The sequence below is a fragment of the Hakea prostrata genome, chromosome 3 (genome assembly GCF_041222555.1).
Source record: "Hakea prostrata isolate BN-2017 chromosome 3, UWA_Hpros_2, whole genome shotgun sequence".
NCBI classification, from domain to species: domain Eukaryota; kingdom Viridiplantae; phylum Streptophyta; class Magnoliopsida; order Proteales; family Proteaceae; genus Hakea; species Hakea prostrata.
The window spans coordinates 4,086,452-4,108,197 of NC_142602.1; the positions used below are offsets into that span (position 1 = coordinate 4,086,452).

The 21,746-nt window shown below is 38.1% G+C and overlaps 1 protein-coding gene across 1 annotated transcript; it reads right to left on the reverse strand.

Moving 5' to 3' along the window:
* Positions 1-1,618: 1,618 nt before the first annotated feature.
* LOC149020141 (histidine--tRNA ligase, chloroplastic/mitochondrial-like) lies at positions 1,619-16,485 on the reverse strand. The gene is made up of 12 exons (XM_089148231.1): positions 16,043-16,485; positions 15,848-15,943; positions 12,553-12,641; positions 12,239-12,368; positions 9,875-9,967; positions 8,888-8,962; positions 8,181-8,298; positions 5,371-5,513; positions 2,806-2,934; positions 2,225-2,388; positions 1,898-2,053; positions 1,619-1,768 (listed from the first exon to the last, which is right to left on the reverse strand). The coding sequence occupies exons 1-11, from the start codon at positions 16,442-16,444 to the stop codon at positions 1,915-1,917; spliced, it is 1,578 nt and encodes a 525-aa protein (XP_089004357.1). The 5' UTR covers positions 16,445-16,485; the 3' UTR covers positions 1,619-1,768; positions 1,898-1,914.
* Positions 16,486-21,746: the final 5,261 nt, after the last annotated feature.

Genomic DNA, 21,746 nt, shown 5'->3' on the forward strand with positions numbered 1-21,746 from the left:
ATGAAAATTTTTTGGTTTATTCTGTTAGGGCCTGCTTGGTTACATGAATCCAAATATTTCAAATCTCAGCATTCATGAATTGCGAGATTTATACCCGTTTGGTTGTGAAAATCTCTAGATTCATGAAATCTAGAGATTCATCTTATTACACTAAAAACGTGAATCTGTACATTTATAGGTATGGGGTGAAATCTAGAGATTTCATCCCTACTATAAAAACGCTGAACATTTACAAATTCACGAAAATCACATATGAATCCACAGGTTTCATTCAAAATATTCGGTTAAGCAAACAGTTAATTTTATAAATTATGACTCCATAGATATGAAATCTCTAGATATTTGAAATTTCTAGACTCATGTAACCAAACAAGCCCTTATATGTTATTTGAGATTAGTATCAAATGGTAATTTTGCTGAGTCTGGATCCTCTATCCTAGTGTGTAGAGGATATAATAAGGATGATGTCCACCTTTTAAGTGCTGACATAATGAATAGGTGAGATTTCACGTGGAGTGCCTCCTTAGATGCTATGGGATAGCTTTGAGGAAAGCAAAGACCTTAACCTGAGGGTTAGAAGCCCTGAACTCAATTTTGCTCACTAATCATGGAATCCAAGAAAAGTAATTCTCCGGAAAAAGAACAAGAGATTCTGTCATGAATGATCCTTTTCAGCTGGAAGGTGTAGTCATATTAGCTGCTGAACCATTCCGGAGCCTTTTCTATGAAATAATTCGGAGGAAGTCATGTTCTCCTCTACGCACGTATACATTTATTTGAGAAATTCAATTTTACAATGCTTCTAATTGATAGGAAACGAAAGCGCCTTTAAATAAGAAATTTTTTTTTTAATCTTTTTCCTGTCATCATCAAACCAGTTATAGCGATTAGAAGCCCATAGGCCCTGGGAGCAGGAAAGATAATGTAAGATAAAAGTTCAAACCCATGATTTTTTTGAGCGTGGATTGTCTTCTCAACCCAAATTAGGTAGGATCTACAAGTAAAATATACTAAAACATTAAAAAAAATCCCATCACTTTAATCTTTTTGATCTTACTGTCTCCACATAGAAAACTGCTACCACGGTGCTAGATAGCACATCTAGGTGTTACAGTCAGTTTTCATCTTAAGGTTTCTTGGTGAATTCAAAGGTAATAAAAATCCATTCATGGAATATTATTTGTATTAAGAAATTAAATTAACAAAAGAACATAAAAGAGGAGACAAAGTAGCTAATAAAGAGGATAGCACCTTGACCTAAACCTGAACCAAAAACAATAAAAAGATGCATAGCTTCATATGAATTTACCAAAAACATAGCTAACATATACCCTATTCAGGCTTAGGACGAGCTATATATTGGACAACTTAGACGAAACCTGCATCCTAAGTTGAAGCATATAGTGCTACAGGAAGGAATCTCAATGTTGCTTGGAGCTTTGGTGATGACAACAAAACCATACTCATTCCATTGGAGGACATTTTGTCATTTGCAAAGTTGAAAATTTGATTTACAGGAAAAGAGTCGTCAAATGATACTTCATAGATGTATTTAGAATTTGAAACCATATTCTAATTGCTATTTGTATTATTTTAATTTAAAAAAATATATAAAACCAATTTTAAAAATAATTTAGAGATTACATCCGAACCACGGAATCTCAATTTTCGCCAGTATTAAGACTCAGGGGCCAGAAAAAAATTACCTTTGCATCAACTTGTTCAATTAAACGACTTCCGACTAGGAACAACGAATATGATTAAATACCTGGGTTCAGAAAATTTGACAGAAACTGTAAGATGCATAATACGCACTAGGGAAAAGGAAGGAAAAAAAGAAGAAAAAAAGAAGGAAAAAAGAAGAAAAAAAAGACAAGAAAAAGGGAGGATAAGTTACCATAGGTGAACCAATCATCATTCCAACTCATTTAGTTTGACCTCATACTGTTCACCACTCGAGAGGATTTTTACACTAACCATTCCTTTCTGCCACTCTGAATTTCCTACCAATATCAGCCTGCCAGCATTTACCCTAGCTGCACGCTTGAACACCCTGTAAAGGACATGGAAGACAACATACATAACCAGGCTATACAGAAGATAGCTAGCTTCTAGAAAAACTCCGGCAGGTTTAGTTTGTCCCATCCTAACGAGCTAGAAAAGAGACCTGATTGTTTAGAAAGGGAATCTCAAAAATCAAAAGGATAGGATCAACTGAGGATACCATTTGAGAGGTTTGTTCTCCAAGACGAGGTCGACACTTTGGCCTTTCTGTCTCAGGATGGTTGCCACTGTGGCAGCAGCTCCTTGAAGCTCCTGGTCCAGTGAGCACACTATATTCTCTAACTGGATGCTAAGATCTGGTAAAAGCCCCTTATCCTTGAGCAACTGTCAATAACCAATTGTATCATTCATCGTATCAGAATAAAATTAAAACTGACGCTCAAGTCAATAACAGTGTTAAAAGGACCAGACAGCCAGCCAAAAAGCAAAAATAGAACTCCCAGACTGCCATGTGAACATAAGCAACCGAAACAAAGATTTCTCAGCTTCAACTTAATACTGATTGCATCACTAAATCTGTAGAGGTCATAAGGTAAACCACCAAGGCAGTACAGGACTTTACAATAACTAAACATTGGATTAGAATTGGCCATGCATAGGGTAATTTTATGATTTTTGTATCGAACCCCCTCCCCAACCCAAAAACAAAGAACACAAAATTGTTAGTTATAATCCCATTATAAAACATGCAGCATTAAATAAAGGGTACTGAAAAAAGAAACGTGAAGTTGTCATTCTTACTTCTACAATGACAGCATCTCCAAACCCAAAACCACATGCTGGAATATCATCACCACCAAAGGTGGAGAGCAATCGGTCATATCTCCCACCGCCACAAATGGCTCGCAGCTTTCCTTCTCTATCAAATCCCTAGAAAAATTTAAAGTGGAAAAAAGGAATTAATATGATAATAATGAAATACGGTGCTTTCTCTATAGACCCATACTGGTGCTGTAGAATGAAATATGACGAAGAATAGGCCAAACACTGGTCATGTACAGTTCACATGACCATGTCACAGCTCCAGAAGAACTTTTAAAAAGACCTAAGACCTTTTATGAGTTTCTAATTATGTTATCTTAAAGCTTGATGTAGGTACCAAATTGGCCAAGTTCCCTTTGAAATCAACTTAGGGTTGATGGATATGGGTGTTAGGCCTTTGTTCAGCAGGTTATGTAGTCATGGGTCCATCAGTTAAGTGTTTAGGCCAAATACAAAAACAGTTTATATTTTTACTACAATTGGTCTAATTATGTAATCTGCCCAACTTAAGTTATAACGGCATATTAGTTTTTTTATGTTTTATTCTAGTTTAAGATCTGTTTGATTCAGTTTGGAATATGATAAGGAGTTCTTTTAACTTCAGTTATAAGAGTCCAATTTGAATTTGGATTAATATGTTTTGAGTACAACTAGGAAAGCCAGTTTCCAAGCCCTAATTCTACTAGGACTTCTTATGTAAGGCTACAAAATAAAGCCCTGGGCATGGAACAGATTACTGATTTGAGAATACAATTAATAAAGTGTTTGTTGCAGCAAAGATCAAGTGTTTATTGCTTCCTGTCATTGGTAAGGGATCTCCAGGTGTCAAGCAAGCAGTCTAGGGCTTCAAATTGAAGGCTTTCTCCATCGGCAGAGTTTTTTACCTGTCTCCATCACTCCCATCTCCATCTAGACTTGGTTACAGGTAAGTAACAAGTCAGCACATATCCCATTCCCCTTCCACTCTTAATTTTCTGTTTTGAAAACCCTACCCTTCATTCCTCTTCCCATACCATCCTTCTTTTTATTTTTCTTGAACCTTTTGAGCTTTTGGACTTTTCTAGAGACCCAAAATTCAAGGTTAGATCTTCGTCAATTTAATTAGATCTGTCACTCCCCCAACCCTAATGGCCTTCTATCCAAATTTCAGCCCTATCGGACCAACCAAACCCTAGTCTGAGCCCTAATTCCTTTGCTGCACTTAATTCCCAAACTCTATTCTAAACCCTAATTCCTTTGCTGCCCTAAATTCCCAACCCTAATTCCTTACTGCCCTAAATTCCCAAACCCTAAAACTGTGAAACCATAATCCTAGATCCTTAGAACCATAACCCTAAAATTATAAAACCCTAGTCCTAGATCCCCAAACCCTAATCATGAAACCCTAGTTTATTCACTACTGATCATCTAAAGATCTTGGAAGAACTGGCCCTCATTCACTTGAGGCTACATCAAAATTAGTTTCTAATTTCAGAATTAGGAAGTCTATTTTTGTTGTCGACAATCTTACTAAAAAACTCAGCAAAGTAATTCTATTTTCAAAAAAGAAGTTTCTAGTTTTTGTCCAAGAGCATCTGCTCTATATATGTAGGGGCTATTTACAGCCACATGATAGTTGGATATTGATAAAATAGAACTTTGCTTTAAGTATGTTATCCTCCTGTTCACTAACACATACATACAAAGAGAACACTCAACTTCTATCCCAAATAATTCTGTCGAGTGCTAGATAAACAAGCATGTATTTAGAGAGAAATAATGCATATCCTAGTTGAACTATGAAACCGAAAATAAAGTGCGGCTCTAATTCTCACTTATTCCTGTGTAGTGTGTAGGGACCCAAAACAAATTTGAACGAATTAATTCCAACCCTTGTTGGACCAAAAATCATTGGACCGCTTCCTAGATTTGGGCTTTCAAATCTAGCATGCCAGTCCAACCCATCAAGTGATTTTGCATCACCAACTCGGTCTCATCCATTTGGAAAGGCATCCTGGCTAAATGTCAACCCAGTAGAAGAAGACTGATTCCATTTGGTTGATAATGGGTGTGGGACCGTAGGTAGACATGATTTTTGCTTGTTTTTCTATCTGAAACACTATTGAAAAGTCAGCTTTTTGTGCTGATATCAATCAGAACTGTATGAAGCGCAACATCAGGAAATGGGCCACCAGATCTCTGTCGCTTGGTCTGATTTGGGATACATTTCTTTTGATGTCAAGGCCAAGGTTTCTGCTGTTTCCTCTGGAATATCCAGGAACATGCATATAGTTATCTCCTGGGGTCTTCCCTCTGTTCAGCAACCCACCTCTTCTCTACAGGCCTGTTTGTGCATTTGTTCTTTTTCCCCCTCTTTTGGGGTTTCTGTCTTTGCTTTTTTCTTTTTTTTTTTTCCCTTTCCTTTGGTTAATGAACTATTTATTCATCCAAAGAAGGATGACCAGTACCAGTGACCATATTTAACGGCTTTGAGTTGAAAGTAATATCAATAAAGCGTGCAACATTAGCTAAATTGGAGCATAAGAACTAAAAGAAGAAGCTAACCTCAAACACGATACCAGTATAATAGGCCAGGCCACGAACAACAGATGCGTCAAACTGAATCCAGTCAGAATAACCAAACTTTTCAGCAAGTGAAAATAGTTGTTTTAATTCAGCAACAGCATCTCCTGCAGCTCCAAGGATTTCTACATGTAAACACAATATGTTGTTAGAATTTACATTAATATCAAATATCATTGTAGCAACAAAATGAACTCGCAAAAAAAAAAAGGCAGAGAGAGAGAGAGAGAGAGAGAGAGAGAGAGAGAGAGAGAGAGAGAGAGAGAGAAAAGATTCTGAACTCCATCAATTGCTTCCATTTAGACTTCAAATCAACAGACGTGTCCCAATTTTATGGGTTGACTACGTAAGTCCATTCAACTCGGTGTAAATCCAACTTTTTCTTTTTCCTTCTTTAACTAATCAGTAGTCCTTCAGCCATCATACAGTTACTGGTTTGATATCTATAGGATTCCTAAATCCACCATCAAAGTCACTGAATCCTTCTTCCGCTCCCTTTGGAAAGGCAAAGAGTCTTCTAAATTCCTTAAATCTGGATCACCTGGACAGCCACCTGTCTCCCAAATTCAGTGTTATCTGCAGGATCCAAATTGGAATCTTGCTGGCATCCCCAAGCCAATATAAAAATCTCCATCATCTAGATCTTGCTCACCATGTGTCATTAGGTTTGGATGGTACAATATAAAGTTATGAAGGATCTTGATTTTGGAGGAAATAAAGTTTCTAATTCAAGAAAGGAGGCGGATCTTGATTTTGGAGGAAATAAAGTTTCTAATTCAAGAAAGGGGGCGGATCTAGGTTTCAGCTGGGTAGTTTGGGCTCTAATTGGGATTGAAGGTAGTAGCTTTAGTGGACCTAGTGGTGCTAAGATGGCTGTAATATGGAGGAAAAGGATGGGTAGCGATGGAGATATGAAGTTTCTTGATGCTGGTTGGAAAGGGATCGAACCAGGGGTAGGGGATTCAAACAGAAAATAAGAGGGGGGGGGGGGCAGAGAAGATGGATGGGGTAGACTGCCAATATTACCTGGATGGGGCCTTGTCGATGGTGGGATTTAAGTGGAGATGAGTGTCACAGGCTGTCCTTTCAGCCACAGCAAGAGTATAGACTTGACCTCACCATTGAACCTTTGAATTTTCTCCGGTCTTGAATCTCACCGACCAAATTGAACAAAACCAGAGTTGCAAGTTTGCAACAGCAAAAAAACAAGGGCAATACTCGAATAGAGAAGTTTTATTAGTCAATAAATCACTGGGTGCTTTCCCCTTTGAGTGGATGGACTTATTTAAACATGATATGTTGGGGTTCCAATCTGATTTGGACTCCCAGCTGGACTCTAATCTCTAACCGAAAATTAAATATCTGTCTTATCTAGGAAATACAAATACTATTACTATTAGGCCTTCACAATCAGGCCTCTACATTAATTAGGACTCCTCAATTGTAAGCCACTTTATGACTAAAAGATGAATTAAAGAATTAGCAATATGCACTCAAAATGGACAGAATTACAATTCTGCCATTGGACATTAAACTAAACAAGGAACTTTAATTTTTTTTTTTAAATATCTATGTTGCAGGGCAGCTGTCCTAGGTGCTTCAGTCATCTTTTCCTTAATAAGGTTGAAGGCTTAGTTGGCTGCTGGAGTCCATTTGAATTTCCCACTTGTAATCTTTGCGCACTCAATAATCAGAACCATTATGATGCTGAGCTCTTGGATGAACCTCCTGTAAAAGGATGCCAAACTCTTGAAGCTTCTAACCTCAGTGAAAGCTTTGGGGATAGGCCATCCTGCAACGGAGCTGACCTTCTCTAGATCAGCTTCCACTCCAGAAGATATAACAAAACAAATGAAGATCACCTTGGGCATCATGAATACACACTTCTTCAAGTTGAAAAAGAGCTTCTACCTTCTTAGGGTTAATGACTAGCCTCAGGTGCTCTAGGTTATCGGCTGGATTTAGACTATATAGTAGGATGTCATCAAAGCAAACAACTAAAAGTTTCCCAATATAGGGTTGGAATACCTTAGTCATGACTCTCATGAAAGTGCAAGGAGCAATGGTTAAGCCAAAAGCAACCACCTTTTTCCTCCTCCTGCCCATTAGCCCTTCGGAAGAAAGCTTTATACTCCATTTGCCCCGAAGTAGGATGGCTCTTCCCTTTGCCAAGAAACGGCTTTGATTGGATAGGGTTTCTTTCAGGTAGCACGATCTATGATAATGCCAGAAACCTTGTCTTCAGGGTTGCTATATCTCACATTCAGATGGGACAGAATCTCTGAAGATGGACCTCTTATTCTCAGTTTGTTTGAGATGATTTGGAAAGCCGTCTCCTTTGATGCTAGTTCCAACCTCCACCTGTTGATATCCCAAGGAACAAGTATATTGTCAAATCTCGAGTGTTTTGATATTTATCTCTATCTCACGGCATGCCTCTTACAGCTTGAACTCTGTATAGTGCTTTCCCCTCTTTTTCCATGCTCATGGGAATAGTTTGTCAACCACTTACACTCAAATGATTGGACATAGTATTCTATGATCAATTGGCCTCTTTTAAGGGGAAACAATAATAATAATAATAAAATAGAAAGAAAAATAATTTAATTGTCGCTAAACAAAGTCACCGCTAGCTTTTTCACCACTTCTTGTCATGCCATTTTGGCCTCACCACAAATTCTCACATGTTAAAACATAGTGTGCAGCTTGGAATATTTTGGCAATGTCACCTTCACCACTATGTAGAGTTTAGGTATGGCAATATATCAGTTAGGGTTGTTTTTACAACAAACCTTCCAATTTGTCCAGTGACTTAATAGACACCACTTGCAGAACATCCGCAATAGCTTCATCTGATATCCCAGAAGATTTCAGCTCCTTCTTGATCTCATCCATGGGAATCTTTTCCACCTGTTTCCATTTAACAATATATATAGTTAATATTTTTTTGGGTAGAATATATAGTTAATATAAGGGAAGGAAACTTATAACTGACATCAAGAAAAGTAAGGTCTTTGATGCAGTTACAAGGCTGATCTGACATGGCCAGCAAAGAACCATGTCCCAACCTAGGTGTCGGTTCAACAGGTTTATAAGGAAGTTCGTTTTTTATAGGATTATTTAGTGATTGATATTTACCAAGTGCACATCAAGTACGAGTCCAATTTTACTTCAAGAAGCAAAAAGTGTGTGCAGAAAGCAAGAGCAAAGACCTTCGATGACCTGTATGAAAAACTTAACACCAACTGTGGAGAATGCAATCTATAGAGTCGCTAAAATAAATGAGGAAGAATCGAGACCTGGATCACACTACTGCATCAAGAGCAAGGATGGTAGAGTACTGAATAAGGAAATTTTAGAGAGATGGGGTGATTAAATCTTCTAAATGGACCTAGCTGGGTTGATAGGCGAGATTTTAAGTCACCAGTTTGTTCAGAAGGGCTGATATTTAAATAAATATGCCTGATTAATGTGAGAACAAGAATAGCGACTACATTACCTTGTCAATGATGATGCAAACCTTGCCAAACAAATTTTCCGGAATATCATAGTGGCTAAGCACTTCCTGTAAAACCTGTCAGAGAGAAGGGGGGGGGGAAAAACCTATTAAAGGGAGAAGCTAATTCTCTATAGTTCTGTATCTACTGTGCATGATATTTCTGGCAGGCAAGGAAAAGCACACATCAACAATGATAAAGCAGCTACTAATTAGAAGAACATGGTATTTGCAGAAATGAAGCTAATGATGCGAAGATTTGGCAAACATGAGTTAATATCATACCAATAGAAATACTAAAAGTTGATGGTTCGTATGCCTTTTGGCTAAAGTTTACAACCAAGGCGAAAAAGTAGAGCATTACTGAGATTTAACCACTAAGAAGAACCACAAGTAAGCAATGGAATGGCACTCTGCACTCAGTTTTGCAATAAATGTACAGTAAGTATATGAGCATTTAATGAGCTTTTATGTATGTAAATTATCTTAAAGCCATAGTCCAATCAATCCAAAGGCAGTATCCACTTGAAACCAAGTGAAATGAGGGGGGGGGGATAATCAATAAGGTGTCTAGCAGGAAGTACAGTTGATGCAAATTGATAAGGCAACATGTGGGGCTCATAGCACAAAGAAAGTCAGAGATGGAAATTTTAGGAGCTATCAGCAGAAAATTAGAAACAGGCATTTTTGGAAAGATATCAACCCAAGAGAAAGAACATGTGTGCGCACAAAATAATTTCATTGCATCCAAATGCGTGGAAAACTATTATTTATTGAAATTGTTGTGCTAATTCAAAGTTGACTATTTTCAATCACCCCACTTTTTCACTTTAAGGAAAGAGGATCTGCCATATCCTTCGACATTATGTTAACAGAAAAATCTGAAACCAGGAAAGAACAAAAAAAAAGGAAGAAGAAGAATTATGTAGAAAGATATAAAAAAATCTCCAGCTGTCTACAATGTAATTGAAAAGGAATAACCATATATACCTTTCTGCTAGAAACTTTAAAACCCACATCTGATTCTGTGATCCCAAGTCGCTTGAAAAAGGTGACAATAGAAGAGATAAGCTCTGCTTCAGCCTACAAAGAGAAGCAAGAAAAGGTTAAGACTGGAGAAGAAACTAAGCAGAATTGCAAATTTATAATACAGAAAATTGTGCTGAAACCATTGCATATCAATGTTGGAATGATTTCACTGCAAACGATAGAAGGGAAAGCAAAAAAAGAAATGTAGAAGGAAACAAAAACCTAAAAGAAGGAAAGAAGAGAGAATCATTGTTACAGTTTAACAGACACAAAATGCAGCTTTTCAGGTAGGTGAGCCGGGGCCAGATGTACGATACTGTAATGGCACCTTGCAAGAGCATGCCAGAAAGAAAATTGACAGTAACAGCAGCAAATAGTTAATGTGAAAGCCAAATGTAAGCAGCTGCTAAGTCGAAAGAATGCAACTAAATATGAATACTCCCTTTTTATGCCTTCTAGGCCTGGATCTTAGGACGTGTAGCTTGTCTTCAGTATAGATACACCATCAAAATAGGCATGTTTCCTCAAAAATAGGCCTAGGGTTAGGTTTCCTAGGTCATAGGCATTTGGTCCTTTACTTATAAAAGCAAATTTGGAATCTTAATGGGTCTATAATGGGGATATCTAGCTCAAGCATGAAAGTAGGTTATTTCCTAGTTTATTCTTGGTGTGTTGCTTGTTTTGATTGAACTATGGCTCAATTGATTTCTCAGGGCATTATGTTGGATCAATTTAAGTTAGAGCAATTCAGTCTTTAGCATGTACTTACTAATTAGGTCCATTCATGCTGCACACTAATAGGTTGAGTTATGCCTTCTTTTGCTTACTTTAACTTCAAATCCTATTAGTATAACGAGTTCAAACCTTTTTTGTAAGGCTGTCTAGCCCTCAATATATACCCTCATTGTGTGGATTAAGAATTTTATTTTGATTGCAAAGAGCTACTGCTGTTGTTTTGTTTCCTCATTCGTAGGACTGGTCTGGTAACTTGGTGAGTCATATCCAAGCTAACACTTGGCGAGTAACATCCAAGTCAGATCTTCTTAATGAGTCATATCCAGGTCACTGTTGGGGGTCTTGGTAAGTAATGTCCAAGACCTGTTATGACTCAGTGTACATCATCCCTACAGTTGCTGCCTTCAAAGTACTGCAACAGGTAAGGAGATTCAAAACCCCAACCAGCCTTTTTCTTTTGATTTCTTGAGATCCAAGAATGCACATGCAAACCAGACCTGCTCCCCAACCATATCTCCCAAACCTAACCATCAGTTTGATCCCAAAATACATCCACAGCAACCCCCCACCCCCCAACATTAACCTTGACCTACAGTCATAGTTGCAGTCCATGCCCCTCAGCATAAACCCTAAAACCAGTACCATTCTTTCCTCCTCTTTTTTTCTTTTTCTTTTTCTTTTTTTCCCTCTCTCAAAACCCTAAAATCCAAGAACTTAAATATCTTCCAAACCACCCACCCAAATCCTACCTAACTCTAGGGACACCACCTACAGCTACCCAGCTGGACTCAATCCAAGTACAGCCCCATCCCATTAGTAGAAACCCCCCTTCTACGTCTAAAGAAAATCACCCATCTCGAGAACTCAACCCCATATAACAAGAACTCCTGAATTCTAATTAAGGAAACCCTTCCACGTTTCATCTTTAGTGGTTCCATAATTAAACCCATTACACCCCCACTAACCACAACCATTTTGAATCCTAACCAAATATCCAAAAGCCCATTTGAGATCACACTACCAGCGCCCTCTACATATTATCCGAAAATTTTAAGAAACCTTAGTTTTTCACTCAACACTCAATTTGAGTTGATTCTGATTAGAGATATTGGCATTAGCACTCATTAAATTAAGGCCACATAAATTTTGCTTGGGCTTGTATGGGTCTCCCAATTTTTCTCTATGTATTCCTCTTACCCCTTCCTTCCACTTTGGGCCTTAGTAATGAAATTCTTATTTTGCAACCCCCCCCCCCCCCCCCCCCCCCAAAAAAAAAAAAAAAAAAAACCCTACTTGTGACAAGAAAAATTTACACAGAAAAGTTTCACTATTCCAAAAAACAAAACCTATTATAGACCAAACCCAAGAACCTTTCGTTCTGGGTACAGCCATTTTGGAACCTGTAAAATATGATTCTATAAAACACCTTAGCAGAGAAGAAAGTTAAAAAGGAAGAAAGAAATTTAAACCACAAGAATCCAATGACAACAGTAGGAAACCCAAACCATGGGTATCAGGGCCATTTTTGACAGTTACACACTCTTATCATTCAAAAATGAAGCAGCACCATCTGAAGGATTTTTAACATACTGTAACTTCAGAAACACCAATGATATCCATATTCCATTGGTAGTGTTCACGACGTCGTCCCCTTGTCATCCGCTCATAACGCCAACACTGCCCAATGGCAAACCATTTTAGTGGGAGAGAGAGAGATTTTCTGGAGAGAGAAAAAACATGGACATCAAATTCTGGCATCTGTACCTGGATACAAAAATCAGAAAAATAAACCAATGAATGAAAAACTAGAAAGGTCTAACACATTCACCTATGAGAAAGACAAGACTAACACAGAACATGAAATATCTGAGGTTTTTCAACCCAGGGGGAAGAAATTTAAGTACCCTTTCTGTATCACTAGCCTTGCCAAAGAAGGAGTCAGTTCAGGTCTCAAAGCAACACGACGATTTCCCCGGTCCTCAAAGCTGTACAACTGAAAGGATACAGGGATTACTAACATCACATAACATAATTACGTACGAGACCTGAGAAAACTACATGCCAACAAAAGCTAATAAACTGATGATGATATGAAAGATGGTAAATTGGAAGAAGCACAAGATCATCATGGATGTGTGTGTGTGTGAGAGAGACAGAGAGAGGGAAATAAAAAAGAAAGGAACACATGTGGAATTGGACATGCAAAATTACCATGGACTATGTGGTTGTATGTATATAAGTAACACAAACAAGCATACATGATATGTAAGGATCTCTGCATATGCATACACAATTCAGAAAATGACTATTTGCCAAAACACATGACAAAATCCAGTAAGTGGAGCAAAAATATTGTCAGGCACACTCTATGTCTGCCATAATACATAAAACAGAAACCCCATATGGATCTTTAAGCTTGCACAAAATGCCTCAAAGCATAGCCTTTTAAGTTCAAACCCCAAACAACGAGTACAAACCTCACACTAACGTCATTGACAAAAGATATTAATTGAAAACAGTACCTGTCACAGATTTAAGATTTAACAAATTTACCTTTTATGCAATTGTTGTCTTTATAATAGCTTAATTTTTTTATTCTTCAACAAAACTCTTTCTAGCCCATTTAATGACCTATTCACTAAAAGAGATTTTTTGTTGAAAACACTGAGCCACAAACCTACATTTTAATTCTTTGCTCAAATCCCTCCCAACCTCTTTTTTTACGTGATGTTAAATCATTATGCATGTTAACAAGTGAGGGTACATAACCCTGGAGGTGACTGTGGGTTATGACCCACAATTTTGATTCGTGTGTCCTTCACAGCCTTTTTGTGCTTTCTATTTTTGTTTGCTTTCTTTTCTTGCAGCATCAGTATCAAGCAATTCTTAGCAAGACTAGTAATATATTGAGTGTAACAAGATTTGGGAAGTCTCTTAAATCTGGAGTTCCTTTTAAGTAATTAATAAAGCAGCTAAATGAGGGCAAGAGCTACATCCCACGCAACTCTCCCTCCTCCAGCTTTCTTCTGTCCTTCATCTCTGTTTCTATGATCTTCTTTGGCTCTGGCATCCTAAATTGGCATGGTATCAGAGCTTTAAAGACCTCCATAACCAGAATCGATCTTCCTAGGCAGCTGATTTTGAAGTCTATCTCAGGAATCCTTAGTTCTACCTGTCGCAGCAACTTGTTGCTCTTCTACCTGTCTGAATGTGATCAAACAAGTGACTATGTGAAGCTCCTAGTCTTCCAAGTTTGATCTACACCTGCTTGTTACCTACTATGTGCGGTTGCGCCCAAGTTGCAGCTGGTCTCATCATCAGAAGAAGCTATGTTTTCCAAGGGAAAGTTCTGCATATCAGATGCAGCCTTTGATCCAAGTTTGGTGCCTTTTCTGGTTGGATTTTCTTCTACTGAGTTCTCTTACAGGATTGGTGATACCTGTTCTTGCTGATCTCTCTAGGTCTATCTTTCCTTGTTTGTTTTACCTCTGTTGTTGGGAATTAACTATACTTTTGTGTTTTCTGCATCCGCAAAATATTTTATCTTCCCTAGTTTCTTTGGGATGAGTGTCACTGCTGCTTGGTTACTCTTGGTTTTTAACTGCTCGATACTACTGGTTTGCCCTTGGTTAGACAAATGATCTAAAACTTCATAAACAGTGATGTGAACACAAGGACTCCCCTGTCTGAAACCCTAAGTGGGGTCCCCAAAAGGATCCAAGAAGCCCCCCAGGCTGGCCAAACCCTACAGGAGGGGTATTTTGGGCATTTTTGCCCTTAATTTTATCCTGTACTTTAATTTTGAGTTATCTTCGAATTATGCCAAGCCAGTCAGAGTCCAGTTAGGAGTTGAAATGAGTAGTTAAAGAAGTCCTGATTGTTTGTAATTTGGTTGCCTAGGTCTTAAGTTATCTAAGTCTCATGTGCTTAATTAATGGCTTAAAGTGTGTGAGTGAGATCTCAGATCCAACGGCTGAGATCGCATAGTAATTTGATTCCTTTTGATAAGTGTCTTAAGAGTCGAATTGAGTTGTAGAGGAATCCTTATCTGATAACGAAGTCCTAAGTTAAGTTAGAGTCAGCTACTTGGGCTATAAATAGCCTGTCATTCTAAGTTATTTTTCAGTTTTGAAGATTAATAAAATTGTTGAGGATAGAGGTCTCCTTCATGGGTTCTCAGTTGAGGGCTTGAGTCAGAAATTCTGTTCTTCTTCAGCTTTCAATAACTTCAAAGTCTTCAAGGCAATCAAGCATTCAACTTCAGGTTCAGAACTGCAGATCAGCCATCATCTTCAACCTTCAAGCATCTGTCCAGCATTCCCAAGTAGAAGACCCCACCCCAGCCCTAATCTTTCCCCGCTTCTGTCCGCAATCTTCCCTGCCCCTTCCTCTCAAGTTTTGGCCTTGAAAACCCTCCCTACTCCATCTCAAATACCCCTTCCCTACAGTTCCCCTACATCCTGGTCACTTCCTGAGTAGCAGCAGCCTCTCCCATCTCCTTCTTTTTCCCAATGTTTTCAGCTGTAACCCTAATAGGAAAGCCATATTCCACCCCAATTGAACCCTTTTTCCTTCCCTTTTGGTCGCCCTTAAGCCTAGAACACAGTCCTAATCTTATTTTCCCCAAATCAGCCATATTTCTGAAGTTTAAGAAAAACCTGCACTTCATCTTCTCCCTTGGTTTGCAGAAATTTGAGTGTGATTGAAGTTTTATCAATTGGACTTGATTCTAGTTGAAAGAATATCAATCGACAATAATTCAGATCTGAAAATTCAGCAACCCTAGAGCATTCCCTCACCCTAACTGAAAACCTAATCCACCTCCTACTTGCCATAGGATTCAAATTTTCAAAATCTGAAATTCAAGTTTCAAAGGCTTCAGATCTGGAACTTTGTTTCAGCAGGCTCTAAACCCACCTTGAAACCCTAACAAGAGGGTACCAAAAATATCAGCAAGCCGTATGAAGACACAGTGGCCTTACTGAGAAGAAATGGCATCGGTGCTTCCATTATCTCAATAGCAAGCTAAGAGGAAAGGCACGAGCATAGACAAAAGATAGAATTCAAAAATAAAACGGTAAATTAGTTTATGCTAAAACTGGATATCGCCACCATGTCCATTACTTCTTGGCCACTCTGTAGTTGCCATCTCCCATTACAATTGAGAAAAACGGAGAAACGCATATAAAATAGAAATACCTGCTCTCTGATCTCCTCCCCAGCTTTTCTTATGAAAAGCGACTCCGACTCAAGCACCGGATAATCAACCTCTTCAAATCCAAACAACCGAGAAACCTTCGATAACCAACATATTACATTCAACCAGATGAGAATTTCAGTCATCCTCGGTAATCGATCAAACTAAACAAATGTAGCGCAAAAGCAACAAGTTACCTCTCTAAAATTATGGAAAAGCCAACTTCGTAGACGCATCTCCTCAGGAGGAAAATCCCTGGTCCCTTTGGGAGGATTGACGTCGATCTTTTCTGACACTTCGACGACGGAAGGCAACGACCGAGCCCCAGACCTACCGCCGCCACCATTTTCATACGAATTCAAGCTAATGGATTGTGCCGAACAAGGCGAGCAATGGAGGTTCCTAGGATTTTGACAGATGGAAAATCCAGGAATGCCGAATCCGCGATTTCGGTTAATCGACAGGAAATGAGGATTCAGGGCCTGATAAAAGTGTTTAAGAGTAGGGTTTAAGAGAGAGGGAAGGAGAATGGCAGTAGAGGGTTTAAGGTAGAGGTTGCGACAAGGGTGAAGAATACAGAAGGACACACTTGCAGTCATGGTAAGACTTCTGAGTGGCGCGAAGCACTGAAACTGAAACGTCTCACAGTTGCGTCTGGTTATCTATTCGTGGAGAGAGTGATTGCTCAACTCAACTCGTTCGGAGTCTGTCGACGTGGTTGGACCGGGAGAGTCTGTCGACATGGTTGGACCGGGTCCATGCGAGTCGGATTTTCGGTGTTTTTGGTTTTTATTGAGAAACATTCGAAACGAACGGGTTTTCTCTTTAAAATAAAAAATCAAAAGAGGCAAATGATACGGGAGCGGATCGTCCCTTTACCACTGTTCACTATGAATTATAAATGATGGTTCTTTTTAATGTTTTATTATTTTTTACTTGTAGGCAAGGAATTATATTTCGGCAAATATCGGCTAAATATCACCGAAATTCGCTGGTTTTGCTGACCGGCGGAAACGAAAATGTTCAAATATCGCCGGAAAATCGACCCATGAAGGACCGTACCACATACCGACCCATGCCATTTTTATCTTATCGATTTTATACAGAAAACATATCGAACCATTTTTTAAAATAATGTTGTCTGTATAAATTCGGTACAGTATATTCTGGTATGAGGGTTTGCAATTCGGTACGGTATGGTACGATAACATATTATTTTGTTTGATTTAAAAACACAAGGCATTCATGTCAAACAAGCTGTCTCATCTTCTTGGTTGTTGTCTTTGTTTTCTTTCGAATTTGTCACTAATAGCTCTCTGTTTTGCATGAAATATTGTTGGAGGTCTACTTTTTTATTATTGGTATGTCACACTTAACAGAGTTAATTAGAATTTGTTTAGTCTCATAATAAAATAATCAAAATAATCTCCTAATATTCTAAAGGCACACTTTTCTCTTTTGTCCGTGTGTTTGGAATCTTATGATATTACTTTAAAATATATTTAAAAATTGATCAAACACATCATACAAACAAATTATAGAGACCCAAACGACTGAGACAAGATAAAAAGAGCACAATGAGCCATATTTTAATAGATAATATATGTCACCACTAAAGTGAAAAACAAATTAAGAAACAACAGATTATAGATTTACACCTTTTATTAAAAATTAGAAAATTTTTGGGCGAAGTTTTTGTGAAAGCTAGGTCATTCTTATTATGTTATAACCAGAAGAACAGAGGCACATTATAGACAGACCAATAACATAATCAAGGAGAAACGAATATATAATGGATACCTTATGTTAAAATCACTTATTCGAATGTAGTAGAAGAAGTGAAAGGAAAACCAGCACAAACTCGAACAGGGTGAGTTGAGGTGTATGAACCGTATTTTTCTTTAAGGTATTTAAACGCCCCCTTTAGTGCAGAGTGGGTTTGACCTTGACGTTCTCACCTCTAAGATACAACAAATCCTAGACCTGAAGGCAGCACTCCAACAGAGTCTACCTCCAAGATACAACAACTCCTAGACTTGAAGGCAGCACTCCAACAGAGTCTACTTGCAAAGGAAATATGGACTATGGAATTTTTTATAACTCTAGAATTTGAATTTCTATTTTTTCACCTGAATTTCTATTTTTTCACCAAAAACACAGTTGTCGCCTCTCTACTGCAAAACTCAAACTCCTAGATCTAGGACCCCAAATCCCATCATATACACTTAATATTATTTATATAATATTATAGTGCCACATGGCTTGGTTAGACTAGGGTATACGGACCACTACCGGAACCACGTCGGACTCGTTACAGCTCATTCCATGCGCGTGATCCACACGTAACTCTCTACCAGAGCATACACCCCACTTAGGAGCTAAATATGTATATATAATCATATAAACATTAGTTCCACTCGATGTGGGACTAAACACATATGGTAATCTAATCACCTAATATACATCAAAATGAGTTCTATAAAGTAAGAATAAACAAGAATCCTAAAACAAAATTAGGGAGATAGAATTTTAATCTCTTGAAACTTATCTAAATAGTATATTATATTATATTATTATTTTATTTTAAAACAAAAATCTAACATTCTAGTTCTAATTCCATGAAGAAAAATTGCAACGCTCTTTGAATGTCTCCCCAAAACTTTACCAAAAGAATAAGAAGCTTCACACTCATTCTCAGTTCTAATTCCTTTGCTAAGAGTATCGGCGAAACCAGAATCCTTAGATCTGAAATGGCCATTAAAGTTCTTGCGTGTACCATAAATTCCCAAAAATTCCCAAAAATATGGCTGCCCTCCTTGAAGTTCATTTGAGAAAGAAATATTCCAGATGGCTACAGGCGTCATGGCGGGGTCTCCAGTGCCTTTCTTGATGAACGGATTGGCCGCACAGATGAGATGAAGATTTTTTTTTTCGGACAAAAGCTGAAGTGAGCATGAAAGGATGATTGCAGATAGTCTCCAATTTATATTATACGAGTTCAAAACTACCTGTCCCACACGTTAAATGTCTCACTAAAAAGTGGGATGGTTAGGGCTTTCGTTTCCTGTGATATGTGCATGTTATTTGTGTGACAGAACTACCTGCAAATACGGAAGGCTTCGGCAGATGATCCTGATGGGTCGCTCTGCTCTGACGTGTGCCTATTTCTGAAAATTTATCCAGTGCATTTCTGTGAATTTCCTCACATTAATGGGATTTTCTTTACGATGCTTCAAAATGTGGAGTGATGTAGTCTGTAGTTTACATTTTTGTATTTGAAAAGTAGTGGAATGATGTATAAATAGTGGAACTCTTTTATATCTGATGAATAAGTGAGTCAAGTGAATAATGACTTGTGTGATTTATGTTTAGGTTGATGAATTTTACATTTTCCCATCCCTAATGGTTATTGATGTTGTTTTAAATCGAATGTATAACTTGATTTCCTTCTGTCAGTAAAATATGTGTAGAATTGGGGACTTTATATTTTTAGTACATCAAACCATTTGCAACCTATTGTCTGGATTCATACTCATCGTTGCAAGCTCCAGTGTTGTGTTTCTGGTATTCTTATTATCTAGCCTTGATCATTCTGGTTTCTTGCAGAGGCTTCTCAGGTGCATAGATGAAAGAATATATAGAAGTATCAAATCCTGCATTTGCTGTAGGAGAGAGAATATTGGGATAGTATGGCATATGAAGGAGGCAATCTTTGTTACAATAAAGGTAGAAATTTTTTCCTTGTTGAAGTTAAATCCTTTTTTTGGGAGGGGGGTTGGGAATTCCAGGACACATAAAAATTTGGCAGAGAAACACAACCTGAATTCAGTGTTTTTCACGAATTCTATTCCTATGATATTGTGTACTCAATGTTGGAGCACCTTCTTTCTATTGCCTGAAAGAGTTTTAACTCCAAACTGGGATGTACTTCTCGAATACTTTCCACTTTTCAAGATCAAATCATAGGAAAATTCAATTGCTTTTACAGACTGCTTGAAATGATATTTCGAAATGCAAAATACAATAACATGCTATTTGCTTTTGAGGTTAATTTATCATGGGTTCTGGTGTGTAGCATTTTATATTTTTTCTACTGCTTTGGGTTTTTAGTTGCAGCTTTTATGTTGTTTACCTTTTAGGGGAATTCACTATATATTGAGCCTCAGAATCCATCTTTCTTAAGATCCTGATGTTCTGACCTCATATGCTTGCTTAGATGCGCATCAGCAATGGATCATTAAATGGATTAATGCCACTGGTGGCACTTCGTCTGCTTTTGATGTCACTACAAAGGTGATTTGCGGATATCCAGTGTTGCACTTAATTAAATGATTTTGGAGCTTTTTATACAAAAGGGATCATGTTCATGAGTATGGTGGTTAGAAATTTAAAATTGCATAAACAGTTTCCCTTCTTCAAATTATAATCTGCTTTTAACCATAATAAATCACCAGTTAGTCTTCTCTAGTGTATTCAATTCCATTTTCAAGGCCAAAATGTTGTAGTGAAGGATAAGCTTTCATGGATCTCAGTGTTGTTGATATAATAATATTGATTAGAAGAACTTGTCGCTGCTTTGGTCTGAGGCTGAGTGTGTAAAGATTAGATGAAAGATTCATAAATTATTAAATTGTGTTAAGAACGGAAAATTTTTGCAATTTTGCCTAATTATTTTACAGATTTTTATGCATTTATTTTGGGTTGTATTGTTTCAACTGTTTTCTCTTATCTTATTCTTCTTCTTATGAAGTTTGGACACAGAAATTTCCTATAGTGAATACTAAGTACTTGATTTTAGAGTTTGCAGTCTCAAGACACAAACAAGCTAATACTTAGAAATGTTTTTGGCATTATCTGAAAAATAAAAATATGAAGACTCTTACACCAGATCATCAATGCCATGTATGCCATAGATATTTGGTTGAGGATGGTAATGAAGTATATGGCCCAAAAAGAATGGAGGGGGTCCTGAATGTTACCTGGAAACATGACAAGTTTGAGATTGGCAATTGTTTAATTTTAGAATTCAAGACTCATAATTGCTTTGGTTAACCTCAATATTCTTTAGTTTCAGTTCTGATTGGCTCTAGAAAAAGTTCTGTTAGCGAATGCTGTGAAGTGTTTCCAGGTAAGGTGGTAAACAAGTTCTTGGGGGAATTTGAATTATTGGTTGATAAATTCCAACTGATTCAAGGGAAAGTCTCTTTCAGCCTAAGGTTTACTCCTCAAATATATTATAAGAATAGATTTTTAAAGGTGAGCGAAACAATGATTATAAGATGAATACTGTGCGGGGTGGGGGTGGGGGTTAGATAGACTGTAGAACACCACACGCCAGAGGACCCCTCCTCAGTTAACATCAGGGACGGGGATGCAGCACGAGGTGCGCCTGGGTGGTTGATATTTGACTGGGTCAGAATTGGAGTCATCTGCTCCAATGCCACTGAAGGGCTGTGCACAACTGGCAAGGCTGGCCGCAAACAAGAAGTACTTGTGGATAGCATACGATAGAACTCTGTTTGTGACTGTCAACATCTACCAGGAGACACCCAGCATTGACATAATCTGAAATAATGGAAACTGGTAGCACACCAAAAGTACTGAAGCACTTGATATATGCTGCCATGCAGCCCACCACCACAGTTGCCTCTGAAACCTCCTGAATAAATACAAAATCAAAAGAAAAGAGAAGAAGCAACCCCAGCTCTTGAAGCATGCAGAAGAGCGCCAAGGAGACGAAAATGCAGCGCCAATACTTGGTACACCACCCAACCCAGCACAGCCCAGCAAGATACGTGGCAGGGGACCACAGCCCAAACCAAAGGAGGGAAGACCCAGGGAACCAACTGGAGAATGGGAGGGGCCCCATGAGTGCAGAGAGAACATGATACGGGGGGACCC